Source organism: Petromyzon marinus, chromosome 13 (assembly GCF_048934315.1).
Source record: "Petromyzon marinus isolate PM22_M1 ecotype Great Lakes invasive population chromosome 13, UKy_Petmar_22M1.pri1.0, whole genome shotgun sequence".
NCBI lineage: Eukaryota > Metazoa > Chordata > Hyperoartia > Petromyzontiformes > Petromyzontidae > Petromyzon > Petromyzon marinus.
Window position 1 is genome coordinate 7218333 of NC_133679.1, and position 16981 is coordinate 7235313.

General features: G+C 46.7%; 1 protein-coding gene across 2 annotated transcripts in view; it reads left to right on the plus strand.

Annotated features, from left to right (window-relative positions):
* LOC116941917 (ras-specific guanine nucleotide-releasing factor 2) overlaps nt 1-16981 on the plus strand; it is an 84542-nt gene that overhangs the window by 37706 nt on the left and 29855 nt on the right. For both annotated transcript variants that reach the window (XM_032953275.2, XM_032953276.2), the window contains exons 3-10: nt 162-309; nt 2622-2714; nt 8607-8860; nt 9623-9702; nt 10099-10292; nt 10840-10949; nt 12399-12517; nt 15909-16069. In XM_032953275.2, the coding sequence (XP_032809166.2) occupies nt 162-309; nt 2622-2714; nt 8607-8860; nt 9623-9702; nt 10099-10292; nt 10840-10949; nt 12399-12517; nt 15909-16069 (1159 nt within the window). The remainder of the gene's footprint in view (nt 1-161; nt 310-2621; nt 2715-8606; nt 8861-9622; nt 9703-10098; nt 10293-10839; nt 10950-12398; nt 12518-15908; nt 16070-16981) is intronic.

A 16981-nucleotide genomic window follows, 5' to 3' on the forward strand; every position in this document is an offset into this window, starting at 1 on the left:
TGACTTTACCGAAAGAGCTAAGAATATGAATTACTGCAGTCACGAATGCTTTAAATCAAAATTTACATTCCTGGTGTTAGTAGGGGCCTCGTTACGGTCAACTCTGAACAGCCCCGTCTCCTTGCGTGTTCGTTGTTCCGGGCAACGCTCTTGTCCGTTAGCTACAGCGACATGATGATCGAGAGAGAGGTGCTCGCCCAGAAGTACATTCACATCATGCAGATCGTGGAGGCAGAGAAGACGGCCGCCAATCAGCTCCGGCAGCAGCTGGAGGACCAGGACACGGAGATCACGCGCCTCAAGGCAGAGGTACCGCCCTCGCACATCCACTAACACCACGTGCTCCGCGTGTATCCCCGTATACTCCAGTAGTGGTAAGATGTGTGTATGTGTGTGTAGTGGTTAGCACGCTGCGATACGAACCCGGCGACCCAAGTTCAATTCACGCTCACGGTCGACACCAGTGACGATTATCTGAACCGGTCCTTGGCCTCCCCTAGGTAGACTCAGCCTCGAATAAGTGCGTTGTGTGTAAACATCACCACCGGGGAGACAAAGGTGGCAGGACGTGGTGTTGGCCACCAACCCCCTCGTGTGCCGTGCTGGCCTTCATAGGTGCTGCTTGCTAACAGCACTTGCCCCAACAGTCTGTGCAGGCTATACGGGGAATCTTTATCTTTGTATGTATGTTGAACTTCTTTCGGACCGTACGCCGGCAACCGTGCTAATTGGAGGTGCGGGGGGAGGGACAATAACATTGTTTGTGCATACACACAGGGCCCAGATTAACACAATTGGCTGGGCCTCGTATTTTAAGGATCCTCTACAATAAACACATACGCACTCTTTTATCATTCTTCAAACACAATACTGCAGTATTATGATGAAGCCTATGGTGTCAATTGATCATTAAAGCAATAGCATCACGACTGTGTGTGTACTGCTACCAGTTATGCGCCGAAATTCAAATCGATTTGATCTTTTTTTTTACTTTGATTTCGGTTTATGACTCGTCTCACACGTTTTAAAACCAGAACTCAAATAATCAAGGCGATTAACAATGGTGGGTCTGGCATCATTGGGTTGGGGTGGTGGTCAAACACCAAAGTGAATTGATTGAATGTACAAATAATTGTGTACTCTTGCTTTATAAGGCAGTGTTGTTGACGAATGTGTTGAATTTTATTGAATATGTGGTGACATCGCGGGATGTCACCGTGTAATGCAGGCCCTAGAGGCACGGCGTGCGATGTAGCGACATCGCGGACACCTCTAGGATGTGGGTGTAGTACCGGCCCTAGAGGGGCTGGGTGAGCGCTGACTGACAGCGCTGGATGGCACCACGCTTGGCGTGCAGTGCCGACCCCTACAGGATAGGGTGTGAGAGTACCGGCCATGGAAATGGGGTTACTAAGGGCCGTGGCATTCTGGTTGACCCCAGAGGACACGTGACCGGTTATGTCTACACAGGGGTCCCAAGTGGGGGCTAGGGGTGGTCACGTGTCAGGGTCGAGATCCTGCTCGAGGATTCCGGAAGGTGGGCGTGGCTAAGGGCGGAGTCAGCCACGCCACAGAGGATATAAGCCGGGTCCCCAAGAGGGACCGGCGTTGTTGTTCATCCTGAAGAATCTACGTTCTACGTCCTACAGAGTCTCCAACACGCGGACCTGGACCCGAGCTGTGGTCCGGTCCGTTGTAGCTAGTTACGTTGTAATTAGTGTAGTTAGCCTGGTGGTCACGTAGCTAGTTACGGTGTAATTAGTGAAGTTAGCCTGGTGGTCCACCACCATGGGTTGTTATTCTGTGAAGGGGCAGTTACCCCGTGTGTTGGTGTTAATACATGTGTTGCCTCCAAGAGCACGTCTGCGACTCAGTTGAACTCACTACAAATACACAAAGAAGCGCCTCCAACACTATAAAAGCCCCAATCAAACTTAATCTGGCCCCACATACACATGTGCGCGTGTGTGTGCATGTGTCTTTTGATGCAGTTGATATTTGGACGCTATATAAATCCAATGTCTTTGTTTTATATCATGCGAATTATGTCAAATATATAGCAAAACCTACGGGTAAAAAAAGCACATTATGTTCTGTCGGAATTCATATTCTTTGTTTCTTTGGGTAAAGTCACGTATCTCCGTATCTACGTGACTTTACACAAAGAACCAAACAATATGTTTCGTCGTGAAGGATTATGGTAATAAAATACTGAATAGGCAGATAGACAAAAGTCTCATAATGCTTCACATCAGCATGAAATGAGGTTTGTGCAATATCACTGTTTTGCATTGAAGGTTCCTCACGTCGTTGATGGAGAGCTCTTGCCTATATCATTTGGAAACCCAGAAGGATTTGTCTCACAGATCCAACTGTCAATGAGGTTCAGAAAGTCAAAACCATTGCCGAGGTTTACCTGCTTCTACAAGCATTGCCAAACATGTGTGGCAATGCTTCTACAAGCGTTGCCAAACATGTGTGGCAATGCTTCTACAAGCATTGCCACACATGTTTGGTGCAGAAAACTGATGGACTAAAATGTTATTTTATTTAGGCATGACACACCACTTGCCTGTTTATAGTATTACTTGCCACCTCACAAGTATTCTTTTTTGCGGTAGATTGTGGCGCTAAACAAAACTAAGGAGCGCATGCAGCCAAGGCAGCTGGTGGGTCAGGAGGATGAAGATCCAGACATCAAGAAGATCAAGAAGGTCAGTCTTGAGCGCTACTGGGCGCAGTTGTGTTTGGAATTTGAATGTTTATTTTTGCTGTGATATTTTAGCATAGATGCCATGGTATAGCTCCAATTTGTTCCGATATAATCTCTTGGACTTTTCGGCTGGCATGGCCCACAAAAAGGTGATGAGATCAATATTATCACTGGGCCATCCTTGTATTCCGAGTGATGATGGTAATTTATGAAGCAAAGTGCTCATTTGAGGCTGAGTAAGCTCAGGAAAAACTCAGGCCAATATCAGATGCAAGTACAGCTCTTAATTATGGGATCGAACAGTGGCGTGAAACAAACAACGAGCACTAACTCATTATTCCTCACCTGTGGCGTGTTCAATTTGCTGCCTCTCACACGCACAGCAGCACCGCTATTACCCGAGACAGTCTAGAGTACGAGCGTTCATTGAGACAATGGCAAATGCCTCAAATGTATATCTCTACAATGCAATGCTTGTCAGAATCATCGTTTTGGATACAAAGGAAAAAAATAAATAATGTTGCACTTGTGAGTTATGACTTGCATGGTTGCGATGGTTTAATCTTGGTGAGAGAACGGTGAATACAAGATAGGCAAGAGAGGTAAGGAATGCAGCTTTGACAGTTATACATAATTTTAGTGTGCATTCCAAGGCTATTATTATATATTCTCGCAGCTTCTTCATTCGTGTCTAAAACACTATGTATAAAGCAATGGCATTATCGGTCCGTTTTATCGATCCACGATATGAAAAACAATATGTGAAGAAGCAGCTTCTAACGGCCATTTACGTTGACCTCGCTTTGATGAATTTAAACGGTGACATCGCGAGGCATTTCATTTTTTTTATGGAACGAATAAGCCTGAGGGGCCAATTAAAATTTTAAGTACAGCATCGTGTGGAGCAGTAATGAGGCAAATGTGATTAATGACAACAATAAATTTCCTTCATCCCGCCCCCCGTCAACATGAGGAGGTGACTCAGGCATTATGGAGCTGCTGGTTTCCGCAAATGCCTCGCATGGATTTATTTCAGCCGCTGTCTAAAGAATTATTTGTTCGCAGAGCGCGATCATTCAATCCCAGATCTGGCTCAACACAAAACCGACTGCCATTGTTTGGACATCTCGCTTTCTATGTGTTTGTACCGATACACATGATTAATTCACATATAAACTTATGTAAACATATGTATATTTTCCCTATTCAATTGTACCACACAGAACATACCTTAACAATAACAGCTGACACAGACGTATAGCGTATGTCTTAGCATACCAAGTTTCCTTCAGCCTACTCTGAGGTAATTCAATTATTTTTTGAGACATTTAAGTAAACCCTATTTGATTTTTAACTATGACCATTAGTAATGCAATTTAAAGAAACGTATTATTACTGATGCACATTAGGTTTTATTCCAGCCTTTTTAAGCAATGCATATGTATTTCTACAAATAAATTAATTTCAATTATATGTAAGTTCATATTCTTGGTTCTTTCGGTAAAGTCACGTCTTTACCGAAAGAACCAAGAATATGAATCCCTGCAGTCACGAAAGCTTTAAATAAAAATGTATATGTAAGTTATTCAAATTATTTATTATGCTTGGGCATATCGATTGCCTGTTTGGCCAGATGATGATATAGCCAACTATCGTTGGTTAGCCATATCATCGTAAACTAAATTATACATTCATTACAGCAATAATCAATATAAATTTGATTGATCTTATCATATTTCAGGAGCTAAGGGTGGGTGATCCTGGTTAGTACCGGCATTGTAGACTGCCTGGCAATACGCTTGGACTGCAAGGTGTCCGGGAAATGGCAGACAGTACAGAAATGGTTTCTTGAATTCATCTGTGTGGAGCTTTAAGTGTTTACACCCTCGTATGTCGGAGTGGGTGTTTCTCTGGGCGCAGTATTCTCCCACACGTAAAGCACTCCTTAAAATGGAATTGGCCGTGACATCCCCAATAATTCTCATGAATCGCTGAGATTTCCGGGATAAATGAAGAGTAATATTATTGTTTTATATGTGCGAAGCTATTCGTGTAAACATTCTTCATCAACACACGTGTACGTGTTTTCTGACTGTGAGCTCGCACGGATCGCCGCTCTGGATTTAATACAGAGCCTTCTCATGAGACACATTTTCAGTACAGAAGACAGGAGGAGATTTAATTTTGAAAAATCCACTGACATGAACCCCATCTCATTCACCGATGCCTGCAAGCACAGCAGCAGCGCTCTTCCTTTAAGAAACTACACGTGCAGGGATTTTTTTGGTAAATGAGGTTTGCACTGCATTTACCATCCATTATATATATTCATGTGTGCGTGTGATTCCTGATATATTCAGTGCAGTCCATCATGTCGGCTTAAATTGCCTGGCTGATTTGCGCCGTATTTCACACGGTCCCCACGTGCACAATGCTGTCATTAAGCCACGCTAACAGCCTTCCCGATGGAATGTACAGCACCATCGTGAAACAAATCCCCAGCGTTAGTAGAATGGAACGGGTCAATAGTTAGAGTTATTTGAACTGCCGACATCAGATGGACACACATTGAGTGCACATTAGTATCTGCAGATGCCGCTTTCAACATTTCCATTTGAGTCGCCATGACAGCGACGGGTTGAATGCTGCAGTCAATACCCAAACTGGCTTCCTGATTACATTTAGGCTTACCGTGCGAGCCATTGTCATACATGTTTGCATGTTAATGCTGGAGGGTTTTTCTTCTGTCATGGACACGACTCGAACTTGTGCCTTGATTTCTGCTGGAAATTCGTCTGTGCTTGGAAGCAGTGATTTCTGGTGGATGTACAAATATCTGTCAGGGAATTCGTGCTCATGATTCCCGGGTAGCAACACATACGACGCATCCCCTTCCCCAATTGCAACATGCCTTCGCGTTGTGAAGTATTACCTTTAACTCTCGATACACTCCGACGACGCATGTCGGGGGTTGTCGCTGTGCCTTGTTCGACACGGTGTCCGACGTTTCGCTACGCCCACTGGAAGCTTCCTCGGGAACGAAATTGAGCGTCTCACTCCGGCATGCATAACGGAGGGAGAAAAAAAATGAGAGGCTCAAAACGCGTAGCTGAAGAGGCTCTCGACCGCGTGGAGCAAAAAATGTGTGACATCATCCCGAACAACGAGCCATAACATCCCCAACACGCATCGGAGGGCTTTGATCCTTGTTATTTCCACACTGTCGGTGCGGCGGGGGGGGGGGAATTCAGTCAATCAATCTTTATTTAACGTGCCAATATCGCCGTCAATAAAATCGGCATCAGTGCACATTGCGACGGTAACGAGAACGGTACAGAGAACATAGCGCAGCAGCGACAGAATGGGAAAAAGAATCCCGTCACGACCTCGGCGGATAACAACGACTGAGCAAAGTAAATTGCGACCGTGCGCAACGAATCACATTTACCATTGGTAAATGTAAAAAATGTAACGCAAAGAGGCAGTTTTTTTTTATTCTCTCATTTTAAATTGTTGATTTTATGGGAAGATCCGCCTGAAAACGTGTGACTTGCACACCTTGGATGAAGCTGTGGCAATGACGAAGCTGACTTTATTTATTTTAGTTCCATTATACATGGCTCTGTAATCAACATTTGCGATGTCTATAGCCATTTAACCATGATAGAAATACTGTATGTAGAAATAATCAAAAACGTTGAATTGAAGATCGCACAGCCACACCGAGAGTGCTTGAAAAAAAGTCTAAAACCGAAACATCAGAAGAGCAGTCAGGCAACGATATACGCTCTCAGTTGGTGACATTTGAAGTGACATCCGAAGACATTTTCCAAGATCTAGGTTGTATAAACATAAATGGACTAACACGATCGACTATTGTTATCTGAACCAGTACCGGCCTCCCAACTTGCACTGACCAATGTGGTGAAGTATAGCCAAACGAACCACATCACCAGGTCCTCATCCATCACTATAATGTCAATTATTGTTTGCTTATTTGTTTTATGCCCATTATCCAATCGCAAAAAGTACTGTAATTATTCAGAGGTCAATAAGACAATGGGGTGATTGATGTGACATTTTGTTGTTGTTAATGCCTGTGAAAGGTTCGCAAGAGCAGTGTAAACACAGTCCTGTGGCCTCTTGTCTTGAGCTGGCATATTATCTGCCCTGCTGGTACCACACTGCCTGCCCACCGCCAGTCAGAGCAAACGTCTGTGTTCCACAGCGAAGGTTACGTTCAAGCTCCGGCTGTTGCGTTTGCTTCATAGGAGCGGTGAGCTCCCCGAAGGGAAGGAGTTGTGCTAATTGACAGCAGCTGCGTCGGCGGCGGCGGCGGCAGCGTTGGCTCCGGAGCGCCGCGCCCACACATCCCGGGCCAACCGCGGCGATTTAAGAACACAAATCTCAACCAACCCCCCCCTCACCCCCACAGCTTCTGCGATTCACGGCATGAATGACTTCACGCGCGCCACTGCCTCGTGCGTTGTGAACGCTGCAACTGCCACCCCTCGTCTGCTTCTGGATGTTCGCCTTCAAAAAAAACACCAACATACGGCGCGTGGCGTGGTAATCACGCCAAATTAGCCACCTGACATAATCAAACTACAATCTGGCATCATGGGCTTCGCCTGCATACTCTAATGCAGTTTTTTACATTCATACAAAGAAATACATTTTAGTCTCACATTGAACCTTACTACATCACCTATAAGTGGATGCTCACATATGCTGCCACCGAATAGAACACATTCATGTCGATATACTCCAATGGGCTCTCTAATACAACTATCAGGGTAGGTTCTCTTACATTTGGCAAACGAGCGGTTGGTGTACTCTACTCATATGTGTCAATGCGGTCTTTGAATGGTAAATGGGGCTGAACCTTTTAAACTCACAGCAGGTGCGAGGGCAGATTCTGTCAGGTGTATCGGCCAGGAATTTGAGCCGAGGGCCCCACTAGTGCATGCCCAGTCCACCAATGTGGGCATAGCGTCAGTCCCTCGAGTCACCCGGCAGCCTCATTCCAAGTTGTAACACCGGCCCAACGACCTTTGTCGATGCTGTTCTCCCGCTATGACCTCCAAGCATCCTAGACTTCGAGCGGGTCGGACCGATGAGAGCAAACTGCTGTCACTTCGGACGCAGCGTTGGCTTCTGGGAAGAGTGCCCGAGTGTGAGTTGGACTATAGTGAACATGTAAAGAGAGGGAAGCTGCCCTTAAAATGCGTGGACGGGGAAACTGCAGAAGAACTGTGCCAGACACATTCCAGGTGCTGGACTTGGCATGCCTCATTTGGCACAGAAGAGACGATCACAACGCCACTATGCCATGGTGTCAGCTGCTGAAGAATGTCTGTCTGAGTGGATGGACCAGTCTCAAAGGTCTACTTGTGAGGGGAACGATGTCGCGATGATAATGATGATGGCGGTGGCCACAATTCCCTCGACCAAGCCCTATGTGTGTTTCTATGAGTATACATTGTGTGAGCATGGTTTGTTTACGTCAGAGTCTGAGTACAGTTGATGCAAACCTGTGACGCTTCAGTCAGCTCTTAGTTTGCGGATTTCGTTTCTTTACGCCTTTAGTCGAGGCGACTAAAAGCGGTCCAACATTGAATCCACTCTGAGTTAATTAATTCCCACCCCCCCACCCCCCCGCCGCCTAATTGATCGCAATTTGCATCTTCATTCAGAATGCGTGTCGTTAATTCCGTCTCATCATGGTCAGTTGCGCACAGGTCCTTTTGTGTCTGGTCATAGTGATTGTCACGGTTGATGATTTACATCCACTCACGGCCGTCGTTCGTTAAAACGACAAACGACGCTTCACAATCGACGAGCATCTCCGCATACAAAACCGATCCGCCGCGCGCTGTCCACCCTCCCGCAGGTGCAGAGCTTCTTGCGAGGCTGGCTGTGCCGGCGCAAGTGGAAGACCATCGTGCAGGACTACATCCGATCGCCGCACGCCGAGAGCATGCGCAAGCGCAACCGCATCGTGTTCAGCATGCTGGAGGCGGAGACGGAGTACGTGACGCAGCTGCACACGCTCGTCAACATCTTCCTGCGCCCGCTGCGCATGGCGGCCAGCTCCAAGAAGCCAACCATCTTGCACGACGACGTCAGCAGCATCTTCCTCAACAGGTGTGCGCTGCCTTCTCTAGAAGCCTCACCTATTTATTCTCAATTGGCCAATTCCCTTCCTCTTCCATTCCTTCACCCCTCCATTCCTTCCCGTCCCTCCCCTGTCCTCTTGTGATCCCCGCGTGCCCTCTGTTATGGTGACTCGTCCCTCAGCCCCTGCACGCCCCTGAAATCACTCTATTTGTTGAGCGCCTTGAAAAAAGGCGCTCTATAAATATAAAATAAGCTATTCACCAAGTGCTACCGCGAGCCTTTTCTGCGTGTCGTGTCCAGCCACTGGGACCGGTATTAGTTCACCTGTCGAGCTCTCCCATAGTCCAATATTTTGCTGTGTGTGCTGGGAGCTTCATCTGAAGTAGCCTCTTCTGAAGAAGAATCTTCTCCTAAAGCTCCCAGCACGTGCAGCGAAACATTCAGCATCACCTCATCCTTGCAGAAGCTTTTGGCTAGCCATCAAACAAAGGGCGGTCACTACATTTTGCGCTTTCAGATGCGCTTCTGCGGCTGTCTGGAACGCTCTTCCTTCCGACATTAGGAAGCCATTGGAGCTATGCACTTTTAAATCATCTAGATTGAGAGCTAATTTCTTTCGAACTGTTTTTTTGTGTTTAGTTTGTTTTCCTCGCCCCGCACCTCCGATTAGCACGTTTGGCTACGTACAGTGCCTAGGATGCTCAAGTACATGTAGTTAACGTGTTTGTTCCTAACCTACGTTGTGCAAGCATGCGAGCGGAATTCAAATCCTCATTCCTTCTCTTGCAGCGAGACCATAATGTTCCTGCACCAGATCTTCCTTCAGGGACTAAAAGCACGACTTGCCAGTTGGCCAACACTGGTTCTTGGTGAGTTGTTCGTGTTCATTTTTCCCATGATGCAAGATAAAAAAAAGAAACATGGTATTGTTTTCTTGGTTGCAACAATCCAATCCTCCCACCCTCAACCCCAGCATTTAATTCCACGAATTTTCATCCAGATTTCCATTCTGTTATTCAACAATCGATTATATATTCTTTTCAACCATGCTACAGGGTGACGTGAACTCATCTCATGCGATGCATGCACACCAAAAGAAAACGCCGATGATTGTATTTCACACGCGAGTTGATGCGTACATTGCGATATTCAACAAAACACGTACAGTGATAAATTAATTGATGCCGAGCTACGCCCCTAAGTATCCTATTCGTTTAAATTCCCGTTCACACCTGGACATTGCCTGTAAACGTGCATTCTCCCAGCGGACCTGTTCGACATCCTCCTGCCCATGCTCAACATCTACCAGGAGTTTGTGCGCAACCACCACTACAGCCTGCAGGTGCTCGCCAACTGCAAACAGAACCGGGATTTCGACAAACTGCTCAAGCAGTACGAGAGCAAGGCAGACTGCGAGGGACGCACATTGGAGACCTTTCTAACATACCCCATGTTTCAGGTACGTGGGTGGAAAGATGAGAACGATTCTCAGTCTAACCAGCGAACGAGCTTCCAGTCTGCTGCGTAGGTTTTCGTTTTACGGCTGTAACGCTCTCCCGTCCATGTCCCTGGGCTGTGCCACGTGTAGTTCGGCAATTGTGCCTCTGTGGAGCAGCACCAGGCTCTGAACCATATCTGGTATGCACAGTCGCATATACGGTAGCCGCAGCTGTCGACTGTCTCCACATGATGCTAAATATTGGCCATGAGCAGCTTTGCACACGTAGTTATATCTGACTTTCTGAATGCTGTGAGTCCAGATCCCAAGTGGGGAGTTCAATTTGAGCTCATTATATCTCCTTTGTGGGAAGTCAACAATGAATAGGCTGGCCCTCGTCACAGGAATGTGGAACTTCCACCTCCACTGTTCAAGGGCCTCAAAATCAATAAGCGTCAACCAGTGATGGTTTGAGTAGTGGCCACTTTTACTATGACCTTATGTAGAAAATTTAAAAAAAAATTATAATTATTGTGATTGTCTTGTGCTTGCTGGGCGCTTGCTACAGATCCCCCGCTACATCATCACCCTGCACGAGCTGCTGGCTCACACGCCACACGAGCATGTGGAGCGCAAAAGTTTGGAGTTTGCCAAGTCGAAGCTAGAGGAGCTGTCAAGGTAATGTGGAGTCATCGAGTGGAAACAGCCAGAACCAACGCATCGCCCGCAGAAAACCCACACGAAGAGCTGCGAGGGGGTGTAACGATGCATCGATTTCGTTGAATTAAAATACATTTTACACTTGTGATACGTGCATCGAATCACGCAATGTGACAATCGATCATTATTGTCGGTTTACACGACATTGTAAGGGATGCTGCCCTCGTGTAACGGTTACCGGACCGTGTTCGATTAGACCTCCCAGCGCTGCCGTTAAAACAGTGGTGCAAGTTTCTTAAATCCCCCGCCTGTCAGCCCAGAAGCGTACACGACTGTAAGTGGGTAGCCCCACGGCCACGTCTTTCGGCGGGGTGAAGTGTGGGTGCTCCCACCACTTCCAAGATGCCTGACCGGTGTGGACGAGTCGGCCAAATGGCATCCAAAGTGCCCCTCCAGAGCTCCTTCTAGTCGAGGCCCTTCTGCAGTAGTGGCGGCACGGGCAAGAAATTGCGGGGCTGCACCTTTACCGTGTATACATTGCAGGAACTATCGTTCAGCGCAACGTCAACATGAAGACTCAAGTCTCGGATCAAATGACAACCGCTACATTGTGACAATTCATCGAATTGCGAGGAGGGCAGAAATGGTATCGTCCAAGCGAGCGTGGCAGATTCGAATGCGGAATGTTTTCAATCAAATGTTTATGCAGACAAATGCAACTTGCCACAATATAAAACGATGCATGTATAGCTGCTTTAGCTCAGCTGTAGAATGCACACGTGTGGACAAATAACCCGCGGCTTATTCCGTGTATGTAGGCGTTCCATGTTGAAGGTGATGATTGTTGCATAGCAGCATGACGCGACTGCTCACCATCACGCCGGCTGTAGTGGAGTGCACCTATAAGCCATTGCTTTTGATGTGGGATTAGTGGCTCACACATGCAGATAACATATATCATGTGTATGAGCAACCTATCTGCAGGACTGGTAGGTGACCAGACCATGACAATACGAGTAGGTTGAGCAGTTATCCATTGTATTTTGGAATGGGTATTTAATTCCTCAGGCATCTCAGCGTCCTCCCACTCAGTGCTATTTATTTATATTTATACGTGTGAAAAACTCAATCAGAGAGCAGCCAAACATGTCAATGCAAATTTCACTTTAAAATGTGCCTCGAGTCTGAGTGAGGCTTTTTCTAGATAATGAAATGGCACTATTTTGTGTCTTGCCTGGTGGTTGAGATGATTGAAAGTGGCAGCCAAAGGAGTGAGTGCATCTATGAGCACTACCTCCTTGGAGATGGAGTATTAATATCGGCTCGCGTGCAGATGTTATAGATGGAAGTTGCATCGCAAGACCGCGCGAGGTGATTACAGGTTTTGGACGGCTTCTTCCAGCGACAGTGGATAGGTGATCGCTAATGATCACGATGATAATGACGATGTTGTGTGTTGCTCCTCAGGGTGATGCATGATGAGGTGAGTGAAACGGAGAACATCAGAAAAAGCCTGGCCATCGAGAGGATGATTGTGGAAGGTTGCGACATCCTGTTGGACTCCAGCCAAACCTTTGTGCGACAAGGTGCCTCCTACACACTTCGGCACGACGCTTGCATCTACACACGCGCGCAGTGGTTGCCTTAGTGACAATCAATGACCGAGAAGCATTTCTCTGATAATTGCAGCAAAAGCAGATTTAAATACCGCAATTGTCAGCTTGCAATGCATTAAGGTCACCAAGGCAATGCTACTTAGCATTGTCCTCCAAAATCCATGCTTTTTATAACACGGACTGCTTTTAACTACCAGAGGTGCACGTGACGAGAATGTTTAATCTTGATTTGAAGCTTTCGTGACTGCCGGAATCCATACACTTTGGTTCTTTCGGTAAAGTCACGTGGTAGGTATAAAATAAAATAAATCACGGCGTTTCGGGCGCAACACAAGCGTCCGTCATCAGGTGGGAGAGAGTGCCTGAGTGCATCGTGCCGTGCAAGTAAAGAAGAATACAGAACCTGTTACTTCTTATTTGATCTTTCCCTAAATGGCCACGAACGTTAAGATTTCACAGTGGCGCACAGGTGGTTGTTTTTGATACGCTGCTTTAGGGGCCTCGACTTTAATAGGCTGCTGCGGAGTGACAATGCCGGGCCGGGCATCGGTGCGCTCCGGTGGGCAACATGAAGCGGACCTCTGGCACGGGTCTCTCGCATGCACACACGCGCGACGCTTGACCTCGAGCATCCGTCGCACTCTTAAAATTCAGGGAGCATAGCGAGCGCTCGTGAACACTACGACGCCGCAACAGAACGCGACAAACGCGGCGGAATGAATGGGGGGGGGCAAATTTGAAGTAATGAACACGATGCAATGCGGTGATAAATTTGATCCCGAGAAGGGGGGAAAACCCCCATGGTTTTAACGGATCAAAATCCAACGCTTCCACAAACGGTGCCTTGTAGCGAGATAAGATAAGCTTTTAAATGTTAATGTCAAATTTGAAAGAAAAAAAAACGTTCCGTGATATTTTATGCTTCTCACACATGGAATGACACTGTATATGTGTTTTATTTAATGGCATCCTTTTCATTAACAAAAAATTCAAGTGTGTACATGCCGTCAGAGTCAATTATTGGCAATAATTTACGCATTTTACATTCGCAGGCACTATTCTGTGAAAGATTTCAAATGATTCCGTGTTGTTTAATTGACAACTTGGAGTCCACCGTTCTCACGTAAACAGCGTTTGATAATCTTACATTTCACCATTTATTTTTTAGTTTTTTATGCCATGATTTTTTTCAAATCGTACTGTTCATTATTGAATAACAACACAAATGTTGATTCTGCTTTGGCAGTAGTGCACAAATGACACAAACGCAACACATTGTTAGTGACAAATGTGTTTAATTGTTTGTCTGTTCTTCATAATTTAGATGTATATGTCGAAATTTGACGTTATTTTAGTTTTATTCAACTCAAAACAAAAGACCACTGGTATCGTCACACTGGTATCGTCACACGCCACAGGCAGTTACAAAAATATATATCTACCTGCTTAGTAGGCTAACGTTTCAGGCAACATCCTTCCTTCAGAGCAAAGAAAGCTTCAAATATAACTATTTGACTGTGTGACAGTTCAGGAATACAATCTGGTACCTTGATAGTCCAGAAGTTAAAGTGACTTCCTGCTCAAATGAGCTTTGAGGCAGGGCTCAACCTCCTGTTTACAGCCCCCAAGCAAATGGTGGCAATTCAAAACTTTCCCACGGTGATGTGGAATCTCTCCATAGGACAACCACTTGGTGACTTCCCCACAAATCGGTGCAGGTTTCATTGATGCCCCCCCCAGAGAGATTATGGGCTGAGTCAATCACCACAACCAGGATTTGAAACTCACGACCTTCAATCACCACAACCAGGATTTGAAACTCACGACCTTCCAAAGGCGAGGTTATTTCTCTACTGCTTTTGGCGAGAGCAAACGGCAAGATAAGTTGATAATTGAGTAAGCAAACAAACTCTTAAGTGGTCAGATATACACATGTAAAATTATTTATGTTCAAGTAGTGCCGTACATCAATTACAAATATCAAAACCGTGTGATGAAAGACACGTGTGTGTGTGTGTGAAGCTGTTGTTGTTGTTATTGACGTTGTTCAATTGCCATTTTTATGTTATTAAGTCAGCTGGTCCAATTTGTTCATTGGAAAGTTAATTGACAATTGCACAAAAAAACTGTTGTACTTTTACATTTGTGTGCATCTGTATAAATGCTCGTGTGCATTTGTGTACACACGCTTACACATGTGTGTGTACCTGGACGTGTGTGTGTATGTCCAGACACCATATCTGCTATAGCAGAGGTGTAGGGAATCAGAACAGGATGTACGTGTCTTGCTTTATTGACCTGCTCAATGCCGATTAAACCATCAAGAGGCCAGGGCTTAGGGTCGTTCTGTATGATTTCACATTCTCTCACCCTAACCCTACTCACGATAATTAAGGACTTCCATGATGCTGCGTGGGCCCTGGTAATGCTGCATGGCCAGCAGTCAGGGTCACTCCCTGTTCACCTTAGACTGCGACGGAGGGATGAGGTTGACTACATCCCTTCCTCGCATGTCACGCTGACCTTAATTGGTATGTCGGAGGTTGTGGGTTCGTTCATGACCCTGACGCCTTTATATTTGGAGTTTGCATTTTCTCACCCGTGGTCTGCGTAGATTCTTCTCCGGGTCCTCCGGTTTTTCCCTCCACACTTGTAAACATGCGTTTAGAGTATTTGGCTGCTATAAATGTCCACATGATAAGCTCTTCATTGGGCTATCATTTGTCGCTTCTGAATAATATCTATATAGTCTCAGTGGGCCTTACCTGGTAAAATAAAAATTAATTAGTTTAGTTTTAGTTTAATTGGTCTTCACTTACAGTGATTTCCCCAAGTTTAATGTAGGATATTTGGCTTGGCAAATCGCATATCTGTGCCCGTGTATGAAAATAAATGTACAATTCCAAAACAAATTGAGACGTTACATTTGTGTGTGCTTGCAAATCGGTTAATGTGTACGTATGCAAGTGTGTGCATTTACATGCATGGGTACCTGCACGTGCACATATGTGAATATCTGCATGTATTATGTATGTATGGGGTTTATGTGTAATAGTCTTCCTGTGGCTGTTTGGGGGAGCGGTAGTGTAGTGGTTAGCACACTGCGCGACAAACCTTGTGACCCGAGTTCGATTCCCAACCATAGCCAACATCGGTGACGAATATCTGAACCGGTCCTGGGTCTCCGCGTGGGTTGTCTCAAGTCTTAAATGAGTGCCTGGTGGTGCTCTTTAAACATCAGCATTGTGGGACACATTGGGCCGTGCCGGGTGTCCCATGCGTCCTCGCTCAGGGCACGTGCCCCAAAAGTCTGTTCAAGGCTAAACGCCGGGTGAACCGTTGTCTTTGCGGTCGCATGCAGGCTCCCTTATCCAGGTGCCGTCGGTGGAGCGGGGAAGGATCTCCCGTGGGCGGCTCGTGTCCTTGACGCTGAAGAAGGAGGGTGAGCGTCAGTGCTTCCTCTTCACCAAGCACCTCCTCATTTGCACGCGCAGCTCGGGCGGGAAGCTGCACCTGGTCAAGGTACGGCCACGCGCAGGCACGCACGTGCATACAATGACAAAGATTCCCCAGTACAGCCTTGACATGCTGCCGGGGCAAGTGCGGTGAGCGAGCACCTATGAAAGCCCGGCCGCCTTTGCCTCCCTAGCGGCGATGTTTGCACACCTCACCTGGGTGCTCATTTGAGGCTGAGTCGACCTAGGGGAGGCCCAGGACCGATTGAGATCATCGTCACTGTGAGCGAGAATCGAACTCGGGTCATCGGGTTCGGAGCCGCAGCGCGTTAACCGCCACATGTACGCCCACACAAAGCCACGTGCAAACACACACGCACACTCACTCAAATACACAAACACACACGCCCACAAAAATGCACACACACACACCCGCACGCACAAACACACATATATATACACACACACACAAGAACATCAGTGCTTGTGCCAGGCTAGATTCCCTTTGAGGCCACGTGAAGTCGCCGAAGCCTCACTGACAGTAGGTCACGGGAGAGACCCGGGTGCCATGGGATGACTGACTAAGATGACTAGCAGATGCGACACGTGCTCCCTACTGTGCCAACTTGCTGTATTTTATCCATCCGGGACTCTGCCCGTTGTTGTGTACCTCCTCTGAATTGTGAGTGTTATTCCCATTGTTGTCCGAGGGCGACTGCCTCCAAGTGCCTAGGAGAGTCTTTCACGAGTCTCCTCCACAGAGGGCGATCTTGACACCGCTGGTACCAGTCATCAGCAAGTCCACTCAGCTCCACATTCTCCCTTAACCACATGAGCCCGTCTCTTCTGTAGTCCGTGCCATGCCCGTTTAGCTCCTTCTATGAGGCCAAAGAGAAGCTGCTTGGGCATGTGGTGGCTGGGCATACGGGCTACATGACCCAGCCAATGCAGCCTTGCCTGCCGGAGGAACCCATCAATG